The 14,976-nt window shown below is 50.7% G+C and overlaps 1 protein-coding gene across 11 annotated transcripts; it reads right to left on the bottom strand.

Moving 5' to 3' along the window:
• Nucleotides 1–1,593: 1,593 nt before the first annotated feature.
• Pla2g2e (phospholipase A2 group IIE) lies at nucleotides 1,594–12,716 on the bottom strand. 11 transcript variants are annotated; one of them, XM_070037779.1, is made up of 7 exons: nucleotides 12,633–12,714; nucleotides 8,629–8,724; nucleotides 5,241–5,287; nucleotides 4,464–4,749; nucleotides 4,181–4,287; nucleotides 2,442–2,634; nucleotides 1,594–2,329 (listed from the first exon to the last, which is right to left on the bottom strand). In XM_070037779.1, exons 4-6 carry the CDS (start codon nucleotides 4,652–4,654, stop codon nucleotides 2,492–2,494), a joined length of 441 nt encoding a protein of 146 aa, XP_069893880.1. In that variant the 5' UTR covers nucleotides 4,655–4,749; nucleotides 5,241–5,287; nucleotides 8,629–8,724; nucleotides 12,633–12,714; the 3' UTR covers nucleotides 1,594–2,329; nucleotides 2,442–2,491. The 11 variants fall into 11 exon arrangements, with proteins under 11 accessions (XP_069893880.1, XP_069893876.1, XP_069893879.1 ...); XM_070037775.1 differs by having other exon boundaries at nucleotides 4,464–4,602; nucleotides 5,241–5,317; nucleotides 8,647–8,724; XM_070037778.1 differs by having other exon boundaries at nucleotides 2,544–2,634; nucleotides 4,464–4,602; nucleotides 5,241–5,317; nucleotides 8,647–8,724.
• Between the last annotated feature and the right edge of the window lie 2,260 nt (nucleotides 12,717–14,976).

Genomic DNA, 14,976 nt, shown 5'->3' with positions numbered 1-14,976 from the left:
ATGCAGACTGTCTACAAATGTAGACAGAAACTGGGGCCATGGCCATTTGTCAGCACCTCTTAGACTTTCATATTCATACTTGGAGGTCTTTTAACCTATCCATTCTGATATATCAGGTTCGAGACCACCTTTCTACCAAGATTCTTCTGCTGCTGCTGGTGCTGTCCATGGACCCCATTGAACAGTGAATCTTAACAGAATGCAGGTCTATTCCTGAAAGCTTTGACTTCCAGTCCAAGATTCCCTTTTTTTGCAGGCCTTTTGTGGAGTCTGTAGCTGGAAATCAAGTGTGTGTACTGTCGACATGCACACAAATGGACTGAGACAGACTTTTTACTTTCATCCATTGAACATTTATTAAGACCTGGGAAGCGGCTAGGGTGAGCTGTGGCCAATGGGCTCAGCTGTGGTCTGAGAGGTTGTGCCAACGGCCCCACCAGGCCGTTCCTGAGTTGCAGGTTTTACCTTGTTGGACAGTTACACAACTGTCAGATTGATCACCAGATACTCATCTCATTGTCCCTTAGATCCATCATCCCTCTCAATTTCACCCCTACCAGAGCCACACCCCCTACCCTCTTTCCTGATTTTCCCATTTTTGCAGAAACACCATCACCCTAAGGTGGCTGCAAAGCCTTCTTTCATGATCTCATAGGATGTTTATTATTGAAAAGGCAAGTCCAGAAAGTGTACCAGCCCAGAAGCACGTTTTATTTGCCCACCGGACAAAGGAAAAACCAACGTGTAGGCCAAATTTCAACTTTTTCCCCCTAATAGTCTGAAAAAAGATGGACACCAGAGGGCGCCTCAAGACCACTTTTCCTGACAAATGAAGCTTATGCTCACCCCACACCCAGGCCATTTTTGCTATTAAGGCCTGGTCTTCCTGTGCATTCAGCCGATGACAACAGCAGAATATACATCTGTCTCGTGTTTCCTTCTTGCTAGCATAGAGCTGCTTTACCTTTGAAAGTTCATGACACATCCCTTTGATGTCTTTATGATCTTCAAAGTCCTGACTGCTCTATATACACTAGGAAAGGGACTAAGGGGTTGGATGTTTATGGAGCGTCCCCTGTGAGATCTGCCTTGTGCAATGCATTTGCATGGCTTTGTGTCTTTTGAGTAAGCTCTTTGTGAACCCACAGTCCACCTGCGAGTTTTAGATGGTAGAGCTATCCAAGTTAGAGTTAGTAAAACCCACTGGAGCACCTTGCTTCCAGGGTCGGCTGAGTGCTTCCTGCTGGGGCCCCCTTGGTAACCCCAGTATGTGGAGCCCTTTTGGCCTCTCTGCACCCTGTTCAGCTATGTGGGCTCCCAGCTGGCCTTCCCCGGGCATCTAGTCTTTCCAGACCTCCTGGGTTTGGTTAACATGGCCACCAGAATGGGGTAATGAAGTGACCAATGTCAACTTCCTAAAGCAATGATGGGTCTGGAATAAGGAACCCCTTGGGGGGAAGGACTGTTCTTCAGTTCCCAGATGCCCTTTGGTCAAGAAGGAGGGTTTGGCATGGGTGCCAGTGGCTCCTATCTGTAATACTAGCTACTCAAGGGGGCTGAGATCTGAGGATCATAGTTCAAAGCCAACCTGGGCAGAAAAAAAATGAGACTCTTTATTTCCAATTAACCAGCAAAACAACAGAACCAGGGGTGAGACCCAAGTGGTGGAGCACCAGCCTTGAGCAAAAAAAAAAGCATAAGGTCCTGAGTTCAAGCTTCAGTACTGGCTCAGAAAGAAAGAAAAGAAAAGATAGGAGGAAAGGAAGGAAGGAAGGAAGGAAAGAAGGAAGGAAGGAAGGAAAGGAAGGAACGAAGGTTTGGATAAGATGGTTCTACAATGGCTTTTGCCTCTGAAACAGTCAATGTGAGTAGACACATTTTCAGGCAGATGACAGTGGGGACAATATTTTTAGGTTGGTATTTTTTATGCCTCTCAGATTAGGCCAACTGGTCAGACATGGCCATTGCCACAATTGCCTTGAATGAGAACTATAGAAATTAGAAGAAGAGAACCACAGAAGACTGCTTTCATGAAAAATGGAAAAGATCCAGTGCGGTGTTATAGATCCTGTGTGGGTGTTACAGACTTGGTGTTTCGGTGTGCGTGTGGCACTAGTGTCACATCTAGTCCCGTGTGTCACTGTGCTTCGAGCTGTGCTCAAAATCTGAATGAACCAATGAAACTGTAGACCAATGACTTCCTAGGATGACGGCACTGAGAAGCAAAGGGTTCAATTTATAGGGAAACACTATTCACTTCCTTGGAAGAGAGAGCTGAGATCCCAGGGGTGAGTTCGTGAGTCATGGGCACGGAATGGCTCCCTGGTACCTGGGAACACAGGGGTATGGTGGGGAGGTAAGGCCCAGAAGGCCAGGCTGTGGGGCGGGGGTGAGGGGGTGGGGGGTGAGGAGGCATTGGCTTTGCTTGGTTCCAAGCTCACCCAGGCCTGGCCTGCAGCAGCTGGGGTGGGGCAGAGGAGGTGAGCGGGCCTCAGCAGGGTGGGGTGGGTCCGGTGCACAGCCTGTTGGGGTAGTGCGCATACTTGCGGCTGTAGGTGTCCAGATTGCGGCGAAAGCAGAGTGCAACCTTCCTGTCACACTCACAGGTTTTCTGCTGGCAGGCAGTCCTGCCGGCTGGATGGGACAAGGTAAATTGGGACGGTGAACAGAAAGAAGCACAGGCACAGACAAGATGGCTCCACGTCCACAACCCCAGCCTCAGCCTGTGCTGATGGGGACCCATGCGGGTGCGGGTGTCTCTGGGACAGATGATCTTCAAGGGATCGGAGGGAAGGGAAGGCACACGAAAGCCCGGGACACTTTGTTCTTGTGGTTTTCCTGCTCTCCCCCAAGCCACCAGACAGTCCTGAGTTCTCTCTTGCCCCAGGGAGATCAGGGGGCTCATGATCTCTTTCCCCAGTGCCCCACCAGGAGGCATTTCTAAGTCCTTTCCCCATGCGGTGGCATATTGGACTGTTAAGAAGAAGGAAATGTGTAGCCAACCCCAGATTGCCTGTGCCCACCCCTGGTGGGCCTTTCTCTAGGCTGAAGGCTCTTAGCTCAAAGCTAGGGCATGCTTAGAGTCTCTTTTTCTATCAGAGTGGACAGAGGACCCCCCCTCCTGGTTACCTCCTGGGAATCATAATGCCCTCCCCTCCCCAGAGCTGGCTGGCATGAGCACTACAGGTGCCAGGCGTGTCTGGAAAGCTCCTTTGCCTTCTACAGTAACTACTGTCTACCCAGAGGGGTTGTGGCTCTTTTTTTTTTTTTTGTCCTCAAATAAATCTCCCTGTTCAGAAGGCTTTAGTGCTCATTTTCCCCATCAAAGATCCATATTTCTCACAAGGATTCTGATCACATCATTGATTTCAGGACCATCCCGACAGTGGACCGTCCCAATCTTGCATGGACTGCCCCCCTCGCCCCCAGTGACGGGAGCTCACTACCTAACCAAGCTGCAGGAGTCAGATGCTGAGCCAGCTCTGCCAGCTCTGCCTAGGTAGGTAAGTCTGGCCCTCACTCAGTGCCTCCTCCAGGAGATCTGAGCTGGGACTCTGCCTACCCACCCAAGTCCTTTCTGCACCCCTCTCCCTCCCTCCAGTCAGCACCTGGATCTAGGTGACAAAAAGGCTTGGTCCTCTGATTCTCCTGCCTTCTAGTTCCTCTCTTGCTCTCTTGGTGTATGCTGCTTCTCCAGTTGGGGATCAGAAGGAAATTAATGGGATCAGGTGGGCATGGGGTATGGAAAGTGCAGGAAATATAGCCTGCCCATCCTACAAGGGTGAATCAGGCTCGGGGACCAGGGTCACAAACCAAAGCTCCTGCTTGTGTGGTAGTGATCTCATGCTGGGGAGGGGGTGGTATGACTCCAGGTCTCCAGGCTGTGACTTAGCTTTGTCCCTTCAGCCTTGAGCTGGGAGGAAACACCTGGGGCTGAGGCAGGTGTTCTGGAGCCTCTGGGCTCCAGTGTCACATGACACTGGGGAGGGGGGCCTTGTGTGACAGCCCAGGGTCTGGCCCTTGAACCCAGGGCCTTGAACATGCTAGGTGATCCTTTACCACTTGAGCCATGCTCCCTAGTCCAGGAGTTTCTGTCTTAAGCTGACTCCCCCCTCCCCCCCTCGCCCCTGCCACCATATTTTGGCCATGTTTGGGGCCACTCTAGGACCTATCTACCTACCACAGAGGATGCCACGGAAGCCAGCAGAGAAGATGTACTTTTCCAGCTTGGGCTCGCAGCCCAGCTTCTGAAGGCGCCCATAGCAGCAGTCATGGGCATGGCAGCACCTATTGGGGTCATGGTCAAGAGCTGTAAGCCGAGCTGGGCCGGACCAGGGGCTGCTGGGGGCTCTGGGCCCAAGGTAGTTCAAAGGAAAGGGTCAGTACCCTGCTCATCAGGTGGCGCCCAATCCTCCCTCCTGCCCCCCCTCCCACAGAGGGCCCCCCCTTGTCCAACTGCTCACCAGTCAGTCTGGTCTACAGGCCAGTGGGAGCCACCAACCCCGCAGTAGCAGCCGTAGTCATTATACTGTAGTGCGGATTTCCCCGTCATCCTCTCGATCATGATCCCAAGCTGAACCAGGTTCCCATGGGCCAGTGCCACTGCAGAGGGGGGAGGGCAGAGGCTACGGGGCCCCTCAGGGGCATCAAGCATCTCTCCCTGTGACCTGCCACTCTGTTTTCCTCAAATCCCATTCCAGACTTCTCTCTGATGGGCCAATTATGCGCTTCTCCCAGAAGTACCTCTCCCTGCCACCAATGATAAGTTGATACTTTAATTTCCTAGACCCCCCCCCCACCCATCATGCCAGCTCAGCTCCACACCCCCTATTCTCCATTGCCTCCTGGAACATCACTCACTTGCCCCTTCTCATGGCCTCTGTCTCCCCCAAGAATATTCTGTACCCCCAAATCTCTGTACCCCCCAAAGCTATCATTGGTCACCCTAGTAGACCTCCCTGGATTCCTCCAGATCTTCCTGACTCAGTCACAGGCCAGAGCCCACTGCCCACCGAGGCAGGATGAGGCTAACCATGGAGGCCAGGGCAGAGAGGAGCCCTGGGTGTGCCTGCCTGTCCTGTGCCCCCCATGCCCCTTCAGACTGCATTCTCCTCCCTCTGCTGGCCTCAGGATCAACCCCTGGATGGTGGCAGGAAGGGGAGGGGTCCTCTGCAGATCAGGGACATCTAGGGAGCTCGGGGTTGCCAAATGGGATGGGAGAGGCCATGAAGGTCACTTACCCAGGAGACACAGGAAGGTGAAGGTCGGAAGCAGGGGAGGTTGCATTCTGGGGGGAAGGTGAGCAGAGATGCGGTGGCTGCTGAGGAGGAGGAAGTGAGGAGCAGGGCCCTCTGATCTCAGGGCACCTCCCAATTAGTTAAATACACAGACCGTGTCTACTCCCCCATCATTAACCCCTGAGGACCCAGTGATGCAATGACACCCCGACTAAGTCCCCAGGGGAGGGGCCAGCTATGGGCTCTGCTTCCAGGAGGTGGGGGTGGGGTAGGGGCAACTGCATGGCTCTCTTCCCTTTCATGCCCTTCCCATCCCATCACCTGCCCTTTCCAGGATCTCCATCTTAGTTCTCACAGACCAGGCTGGGCGTGAATGACTATGCCTGCTTGTCATTCTTGGTGTCTTTCCTTCATCCCTATAGTACCCATTCAGTGACTGACAGCCCCAGCGGTCAAGTCTGTCTTTGCCTGAGCAGAACAGACGCCCTTCCTCTAGCCTTCCCTGCTCTCCACCTGCTCTTGACTGGGCTAACTTGACCATCCACTTCCATCAACATTTAGATCCTGCTGGGTCTGTGGCCAGGAGTCCTGGCTCCTCCACTTCCCATCTGGCCTTGGGCAGGGCCTTTCCCTTGTTCCCACCCTTAGCTTTTCTGTCTGTACTATGGGGGTACAAGGCATGCCACCTGTGCCTCCTCCTCCAGGGGACTGGAAACACAACCAATCTGCCATCTCTCACTGAGCATGCTCCAGCAGCGTCACCGTGAACCCTCGGCAGCCACATGGCTGATGCCTGGGTCACTTCCATGTTACGCAGGAGGAAACTGGGAAGCCCTGGGACTTACCCAGGACCACCTTCCCCCTCCCTACCTCAGGCAGAGTAAGGGCAGTGCCCAGTACCGATGCTACATCAGGAAGCCCTCCAAAATGTTCTAATTTCTTATAAAGTCAGGAGAAGGATGACTATAATACTTTAATGGATTATGTCCATCTTGATTCTAATGAACTCGTGAAGTTTAATTATCTGTGTGTGTGTGTGTGTGTGTGTGTGTGTGTGTGTGTGTGTGTGTGTGTGTGTGTATGTGAGAGAGGGGGGGGAGTGTATTGGGGGGTGTTGTCCCTTAGGTTTTTTTTTGCTCAAGGCTTTGTGCTCTACTGCTTGAGCCACAGCTCTACTTCTGACTTTTTGGTGGTTGTAAGAGTCTCACAGACCTTTTTTTTTTCAGCCCAGGCTGGTGGCTTTGAACCATGATCCTCAGATCTCAGCCTTTCCTGAGTAGCTAGGATGACAGGCGTGAGCCACCAGTGCCTGAATTACTTATAATATTTTTAATCTGGAGGAAAGAGGCCCACGAAGACCAAGGTCAGAATGAGGTTTTGAGTTTAAACACTTGGCTTGGGTTACAGGCATTGAGTTGGGGCCTGGGGTTGGCTTCTTTTCAGGGAGAGGACATCAAGAAACTGGCCAGGGCTGGCATTCAGGGGAACACCCAGGCACAAACTGTTCCAGCCACAGGTGATAGTCCCTGGAAAGGTTTTGCGTTGGAGTCAGGAGGTGAAGGCTGAATGGTAGGGATCCCTGGGCTGTGATTTTTGAATGTGAGAGTAAAGTCCAGTAAATATGCCTCCTGCCCCACCCATCCACTTCCAGAGCCTCTGCTTGAATCCCTGCCCCTTCTCCTCCCCCAATCCCCACACACACTTCAGAGAAGTTTAGAGGCCAGGGCTCAGAGAGGTGAGTCTACCTGCCTGGGACACCCAGCAGCTATGACTCATGGCCCCGAGAATAAGGGTCACTTGGCTGCCCGTTTCCTTTTGATTTTAACGAGGGCACCTCCTGGCAGCCCCTGGCTCCAGGCCTGGGTCATGACGGCCCAAACAGTGAGTCATTGAGAAGCTGCCTCCTAAACAACCGAAAATTAGCTTTGGGTCCAAGTAGGCTTGGCCACAGCAGGAGGCGTGTTTCCTGTGAAGAGCCAGGGTTCTGAGACAATTGTTTTTTTGTGTCTGGTCTGTTTGGAGTCATGACCTGGTCAGGATGGGGCCCTCCTGGTGTGTAGCTGTGGCAGGAAACACCAGCAATGTCAGGCCAGAGTCTGGAGAGAAAGCCAGGATGGCTTCCTGGAAGAGGTGCTTTTTGCAGCAGTGATTGGAGGCTTTGGTGTGGGTATTTCCTGGACGTGGAGGCATTTCGGACATTCTGGGAAGGCTGTGGGTGTGGTGGCTTTTCATTCCATTGATGCAATGTGGATGAAAACATCCACTTGATTGGGACAGTGTGTCCTTGGTGGGTTCCGTCCCTTCTCTGAGCCCAGTTTCATCAGACATGGAACAGAGAAAGTTAGATTCCATTTTTAGCCTTTTCTAGGAGATCCTGTCTACCTTTCCCCTCTTCAGGCTACAGAAGAGATGGCAGCTATTCCAGGAGCTAAGTATTTACCCCCAAAGCGGGAGACAGGGCCCAGGCCCAGCATTCCCACGGGACTGCCCTCTCTACCAGACAGGGTGGGGTGGGTGGTGGGTGGGACTGGCTGGCGTGGAGCTCGGGGTGGAAGTGAATGGAGGGAGAAGATCCCAGATTCTAGGATCTGTTTTGACATCTTAGTGTAACCATTTGTCTCTTTTGTCTTGAATGTCCCTCTCACCATCATTACCACCCTAACAATAAAAATGTCAAAGCGAACGGCTGCTGTTTATTGAATTCCTACCATGTGGCGAGCATGGTGCCTGTGGCTCTTAATTGTACCACCTCATCCCCTGTCATGACAGCGATGTTGCTTTCCCCAGCCCTTTCGAGAGCTGATCAGCCTCTCACTCAATAAACTATCTGAGGACTCCCTATGTACTGGAGAATCAGACCAAAGGTGGCTTCCTACTGGGAGTCAGTTTAAGATTCAGGAGGGGGCTGGGAAGGTGGCTCAGTGGTAGAGTGCTTGCCTCGCATGTACGAGGCCCTGGGTTCAATTCCTCAGCACCACATAAACAGAAAAAGCCAGAAGTGGGCGCTATGGCTCAAGTGGTAGAGCGCTAGCCTTGAGCTAAAGAGCTGAGGGACAGCAACCAGGCCCAGAGTCGACCAAAAAAAAAAAAAAAGATTCAGGAGGCTCGGGCTTTCACGTATGTCTGGGTCATGGTTTTGGCTTTGCCTCCTTTACAGTTCTTTTCTGTATTGTGGAATCTTAGCACTATTGTTGTTCCTAGATTGATTTCTCTGGTGGCTCAAAGATGGCTGTTTTTGCACAAGGGCCTCATGCTTTTTTGAGTTGTGCTGAAGGCACGAAAATGAAGGCAGAGAAAATTCCACAGTTACTGAACACTCTCTGGCTTTGTTTTCCAGAACTAACTTGACCTGCTCTTTGCTGCACAGGGGAGAGGATGGGAGCTGACTCACTCGTCCTTCGAGGCTCACCACTGCATCTGGGAGGGGAAATGTCACTCAGCTGCACAGCTGGGGTGTGGTATGGACAGGCGGCTCTCAGAGGGAGACCTGGCAGAGGATTAAGAGAGTAGATGCGGTAGAAATGGTCAGAGCCGATTTCTCTCACTTCTGTGTTCACAGAAACAAGGGCTTTTCTAGAATCCCTTGCAGTGGTCCTATGAAGTTAGAAATGGGGTGAGAAGGTCCTAATCTTGTGAGATGGACAGGAGAAATGCAAGCCAGGTCAGTAAAAGTGTGTAGCTGAAACTCCTCCCACAGAGAAAAGTCCAGAAGGACCTCAACTAAATTTGGGCAACTCCAGATACATTTTCTCTAAGCCCCAGGGTCTTGACCCAGGGAAAGGAATTTTGCTGTTGTAAGCTGTCAAAAGATTTGTAGGTGACAGTCAGGAGCTAGTTTACTAAGAATGGACCAGGGAAGCCAGGCGCCAGTGGCTCACGCCTGTAATCCTAGCTACTCAGAAGGCTAAGATCTGAGGATCGCAGTTCAAAGCCAGCCCGGGCAGGAAAGTCCGTGAGACTCTTTTTTTTTTTTTTTTTGGTCCGGTCGTGGGGCCTGAACTCTGGGCCTGGGCGCTGTCCCTCAGCTCTTCAGCTCAAGGCTAGCGCTCTACCACTTGAGCCACAGTGCCACTTCTGGCTTTTTTTCTTTTTGCTTATGTGGTGCTGAGGAATCGAACCCAGGGCCTCAGGCATGCAAGGCAAGCACTCTACCACTGAGCCATCTTCCCAGCCCGTCCGTGAGACTCTTATCTCCAATAAAAACTACTAGAAAACCGGAAGTGGTGCTGTGGCTCAAGTGGTAGAGTGCTTGCCTTGAGCTGCAGAGCTGAGGGACAACGCCCAGGCCCAGAGTTCGAGCCCCATGACCGACCAAAAAAAAAAAAAAATGGACCAGGATGTCTCCTTGCCAGCCAAAGAACAAAATAAACAACTGAACTGCCTGAAATGACATACTATGAACTATGAACAGTGGTCCATGCCTGTCATCTTAGCTACTTGGGAGATACAGACCAGGAGGAACAGGATTTGAGACCAGCCTTAGCAAGACCCCATCTCAACGAAGAAACTGAGTGTGGTGATGCATATCTGTTATCTAGGCTACGTGGGAGGCAAACATAGGAGCATCAAGGTAAGGTCCAGGCCAGCTAGAGCAAAAACGGAGAGAAGCTATCTGAGGAATGACCAAAGCAAGAAGGGCTAGGGGGAAACAGCTCAGGTGGTACAGCACCTGCTTAGCAGGTGCTAAATTCAACCCAGTATCACCAGGGAGAAGTGGGTGGGGGGAGAGGAAGAGGAAGAGAGAGTGTGTCATAGGAGAAAAAAAATGCAAGGGCTGGGAAATGTAGCTCAGTGGTGGAGCACTTGCCCAGCTTGTGCAAGATCTCTGGGGTTCAATCTAAGTCTCTCTCTCTCTCACACACACACACACACACACACACACACACACACACACACAGACATACACACAGACACACAGACATACACAGATACACAGACACACACAGATACACACACACAGACAGACACACAGAGCCAACCCCGGGCAGGAAAGTCTGTGAAACGTTTATCTCCAATAAACTACCAGAAAACTGGAAGTGGCTCTGTAACTCAAGTGGTAGAGCGCTAGCCTTGAGCTGAAGAGCTGAGGGACAGAGCTCAGGCCCAGAGTTCAAGCCCCAAGACCGACAAAAAAAGAAAAAAAAAGAAAAAGAAAAAGAAAAAAGTTGCTGGAAGTCAGAGGGACACCACCACCAGCCCCAGAGCAAACAGCAGTTGCTTGGAGATGCTCAAAATAGGTGCAAATGCATGGTTGCCAAGTCCTTACACAGAGACAAGAAGAATCTAACACATACAGCTTAGCAAACATTCCTGTTTCCAACTCCACATTGATTGAGGATGAAAAGGTCCCATGCTGATCCCAAGGGGAACAGTAAAGCTAGCATTCTGTCTGTAGTGGGGGGCGTAGTGCAGAGCATCTTGGGAGTCAGAGAGGAGGGGACAATAACTCCTCCTGGAGGATCTTCAAGGAGAGCTGCAGAGTGGCGTGTCACCAGAGCGGATTTCTGCTGACGGTGAAGAGGGAGCAGCTGGGGGTCCAGGGAACATGTTTGCCATGAAGACCTATATCTATATCGATCTCTCTCTCTCTATAAATCTATATCTATCTATATCTTCTCTTCCTTTGATATCAACACCTGCTCTTTCTTTGGGGGCAAAACTACGTTTTTTTTTTTCTTTTGTTGATTGTGGGGCTTGAACTCTGGGCCTGGGCACTGTCCCTGAGCTCTTCAGCTCAAAGCAAGCACTCTACCACTTGAGCCACAGCACTACTTCCAGTTTTCTGGTGTTTTATTGGAGATTAAGAGTCTTATGGACTTTCTTTCCTGGGCTGGCTTTGAACTGCAATCCTCAGATCTCAGCCTTCTGAGTATCTAGGATTACAGGTGTGAGCCACCAGCGCCTGGCTCTTTTTTTTTGGGGGGGGGGGTCCGGTCCTGGGGCCTGAACTCTGGGCTTGGGCGCTATCCCTCAGCTCTTCAGCTCAAGGCTAGCACTCTACCACTTGAGCCACGACTCCACTTCCGGCTTTTTCCTTTTTGCTTATGTGATGCTGAGGAATTGAACCCAGGGCCTCATGCATGCAAGGCAAGCACTCTACCACTGAGCCACCTTCCCAGCCCCCTCCTTTTTTTTTTTTAATGAACAGAGCCACCAATCATAATAAGGTCCCACCCTTTAAAGCAGGCATATGACCTAGGTCTGCCAATTAGACTCTCTCTTGGGATTTTTTGTGTTTTTAGCAGAGTATATACTAGCTCAAGGCAGGCTGAGCCCAACCATTCTGTATTTGGTGTCCTGCAGAGAATATTTAATGGGTCTTCCTACTCAGAGAGATTCCTTGGGTTCTGTCTCTCCCAGGGCCTGGTATTAGATCCTTCTATATTATCTAGCTTCTCCTCCTCCCTCCTCCCCACCCCTCCTCCTCCTCCTTCTCCTTTTCTTCTCCCAAATTTCTTCTCTCCCTCCCTCTCTCTCTCTCCCTTCCTTTCCTCCTTTTCTCCCTCTTTCCTTCCCTTTCCCCTCCCCCTCCCTTCATTTCCTCCCTCCCTCCCTCCCTCCTCCCATTCCTCCATCCCTCCCTCCCTTCTCTCTGGCACTGGGGATTGAAATCAGGAACACACTTTTGTTAGGCAAGTGCTTTACCACTTGAGTCACATCTCCAGTCTTTTTTGTTTTTAGATTTTTTTTTGCAGCGGTGTGGGGGGGGTCCGGTCGTGGGGCCTGAACTCTGGGCCTGGGCGCTGTCCCTCAGCTCTTCAGCTCAAGGCTAGCACTCTACCACTTGAGCCACAGCGCCACTTCCGGCTTTTTTTTTCTGCTTATGTGGTGCTGAGGAATCGAACCCAGGGCCTCATGCAGGCAAGGCAAGCGCTCTACCACTGAGCCACCTTCCCAGCCCACCAGTCATGTTTTACTTTGATAAACCATTGCTTCCCCATTTCACATGGTGGACTCTCTGGGCATTCTGTCATGCTAGCCTGGCTGTCCTCACGAGGGTGGGCATCCGTATGATGCACAATCCCCATGCGCAATCTTCCATCCCTTGGTTTCATGCACATTTCTAAGAACAGATACCAAACCCAAACTAGACCAACCCAGAGTCCTTCATATGGGTGTATGGCTATCTCCTTTCTGTTGGAACATGAGAATGAAGCCAATATTCTGGGAAGAATGGAGGGAGGGAGGGAAGGAGAGAAGGAGAGAAGAAAAGGGAAGAGGAAGAGGAGAGAAGGAAGGGAAGGAAAAAGAGAAGGGAAGAAAGGAAGATAAAAAAGAGAAAAGGAAGGGATGGGAGGGGAAGGGGAAGAGAGATAGAGAGAGGAAGGAGAAGGAGGAAGAGAGAAGGCATGGGAAGGGAAGAAATGAAGAAAGAGCTATTGGATCCAACTTAGCTGTCTCCTCTGCACTTTGCATTCCTGCGTCACCAAGGCTGGCTGGATGTTTGTTCTGTCATTTGAAGCTGTAAAGAAATCAGACCAGCACAGGCAGTTCTCAAGAGTGGCAGAAATCAGGTCCTACTTGTACCCGGGGATCCCACCTGGGCGTGTCCTTGGGGAGTGCACAGGGGTGAGGCGGAGCGCCCGGCGGCCCCGCCTTGGTGTGCACTCTCCCAGACACACCAGGAGAGGCCACCATGGAGGCGGACAGAGACTTTCCCAAGTGTCCCTAGCTGGGGACACATCTCTCTGGATGCCTGTATGGGATTTCCCCCTGAACCATGGTTTAATTTGCCCACCCACCTGGGTTAGGTGAGTCAAATTAATTTGATATGGAAGTTAAAGCCATGTGGCATTTCCTGTGCTCCTGGCTCGTCGTCTGTGTCATTTCTCCATCAGTGGCCACGCTTCCCCCAAGCCCACGCTGCTCAGGGCTCAATCTGGGCAGGCCGCCTCTGCCCAGAAGGGCGGAGCGCTAGCCTTGGGCTGAAGAGCTGAGGGACAGTGCTCAGGCCCAGAGTTCAAGCTCCACGACCCCCTGCCCCCAAAAGCCAGCCAAATGGAAAACAAAAGGAAACCATACTAATAATTTAATTCCATGATTCATGATTTTGGCACACAGGTAAGTTTGCACAATGGTGCACTATAGCTTAGTGGTATTATAACTTTGCAGATGAACCATTTTCCTTTGAGTATGCTATTGATGATTGTGCTAAAATCAGAATCTGCTGATTATAAAAGTGGAGTCGTGACAATGCTATGTGTGGGAAGGAGTTATGTGGTGAATTAAAGGTCTTTTGGATGGGTGCTCACGCCTGTAATCCTAGCTACTCAGGAGGCTGAGATCTGAGGATCAAGGTCCAAATCCAGCCTGGGCAGGAAAGACTGTGATTTCATTTGCCAAAGTGTCATCTGAAAAATAACAGAGCTAGTTCTCAGCCACAGGCCATTGCTTTCTACCACACCTCTTTGACCATATTTGAGTGGTTCTGTCTCCCTTAACATTTTCCTATGGATTTTTTTAACCAATGAGTGACCCTCCATCTCTTACATTTGTAAAGACACACAAAAAACCTTGTGTGTCTGTGGTGGTGTGTGTGTGTGCACACCATCCTGGGGCTTGAACTCAAGGCCTGGGCACTGTCCCTGAGCTTTTTTTCTGACTTATTTATTTATTTATTTTTGGTCAGTCGTGGGGCTTGAACTCTGGGCCTGGGCGCTGTCCCTGTGCTCTTCAGCTTAAGGCGAACGCTCTACTGCTTGAGCCACAGTGCCACTTCCGGTTTTCTACTGGTTTATTGGAGATCAGAGTCTCATGGACTTTCCTGCCCAGGCTGGCTTTGAACCATGATCCTCAGATCTCAGCCTCCTGAGTAGCTAGGGTTACAGGTGTGAGCCACCGGTGCCCAGCTCTGGCTTATTTTTGAGAGAGGGTCTCACTAAATTTTCACCTGGGTTAGCTCTGGTTTATGGTAAATGGTCATGGATGCTGGCATGGAGAGAGCTTTTCTTGTTCATTAGACTCCATCCACACTAGTTGCCCTAACTTCTCAGTTTGTTGACTTTCTTTCCTTCTTTCTTTCTTTCCTTCTTTCTTTCTTTCTTTCTTTCTTTCTCTTTCTTTCTTTCTTTCTCTTTCCTTCCTTCCTTCCTTCCCTTCCTTCCTTCCTTCCCTTCCTTCCTTCCTCCCTCCCTTCCTTCCTCCCCTTTCTTTCTTTCTTTCTTTCTTTCTTTCTTTCTTTCTTTCTTTCTTTCTTTCTTTCTTTCTTTCTTTCCTTCTTTCCTTCCTTTCTTTCTTTCTTTCCTTCCTTCCTTCCTTCCTTCCTTCCTTCCTTCCTCCCTCCCTCCCTCTCTCCCTCCCTCCCTCCCTCCCTCCCTCCCTCCCTTCCTTCCTTCCTTCCTTCCTTCCTTTCCTTCTCTCTCTCTCTCTGTCTCTCTCTCTCTCTTTTTTCTTCTTTCTTTTTTCCAGATGCAAGCACACGAGAGTCGTTTATTGCAAGCTTGAGCCTGGACTCCCAACTGTCACTGGCGCAGTGGGTAAGAGTTGAGAGTTCCACCTTATGGGGTGGCAGGGTTTTTATCTCAAGTAAAGCAGGGGGGAGGGGGCTTCCAACTTAGCAGTTACATGATTGGCTAACAATTAGGTAGCAAGGGCTAGTAAGTCTTGTAACATTCTTATTGGTTAGTATGATTGGTTATTCTTTACCAATTTTAGCAGACATTTAGTCTGTGTGGTGTTTGTTTGTTTGTTTGTTTTTTGTCAGTTGTGGGGCTTGAACTCTGGGCCTGGGCGTTGTTCC

This window comes from Dipodomys merriami, unplaced genomic scaffold (assembly GCF_024711535.1).
Source record: "Dipodomys merriami isolate MVZ:Mamm:240054 unplaced genomic scaffold, mDipMer1.0.p SCAF_28, whole genome shotgun sequence".
NCBI classification, from domain to species: Eukaryota; Metazoa; Chordata; class Mammalia; order Rodentia; family Heteromyidae; genus Dipodomys; species Dipodomys merriami.
The sequence above is the reverse complement of the archived record's forward strand: the minus strand, read 5'-3'. Positions and strand labels throughout refer to the sequence as shown.

What these genes read in the sequence shown, in the direction of transcription:
- Pla2g2e (XM_070037775.1), bottom strand. An exon ending in CCTGTAGACCAGACTGACTG is followed by an intron (nt 4,288 to 4,463) that starts GTGAGCAGTTGG and finishes TGACCCCAATAG; the next exon opens with GTGCTGCCATGCCCATGACT. An exon ending in CTTCCGTGGCATCCTCTGTG is followed by an intron (nt 2,635 to 4,180) that starts GTAGGTAGATAG and finishes TGTCCCATCCAG; the next exon opens with CCGGCAGGACTGCCTGCCAG.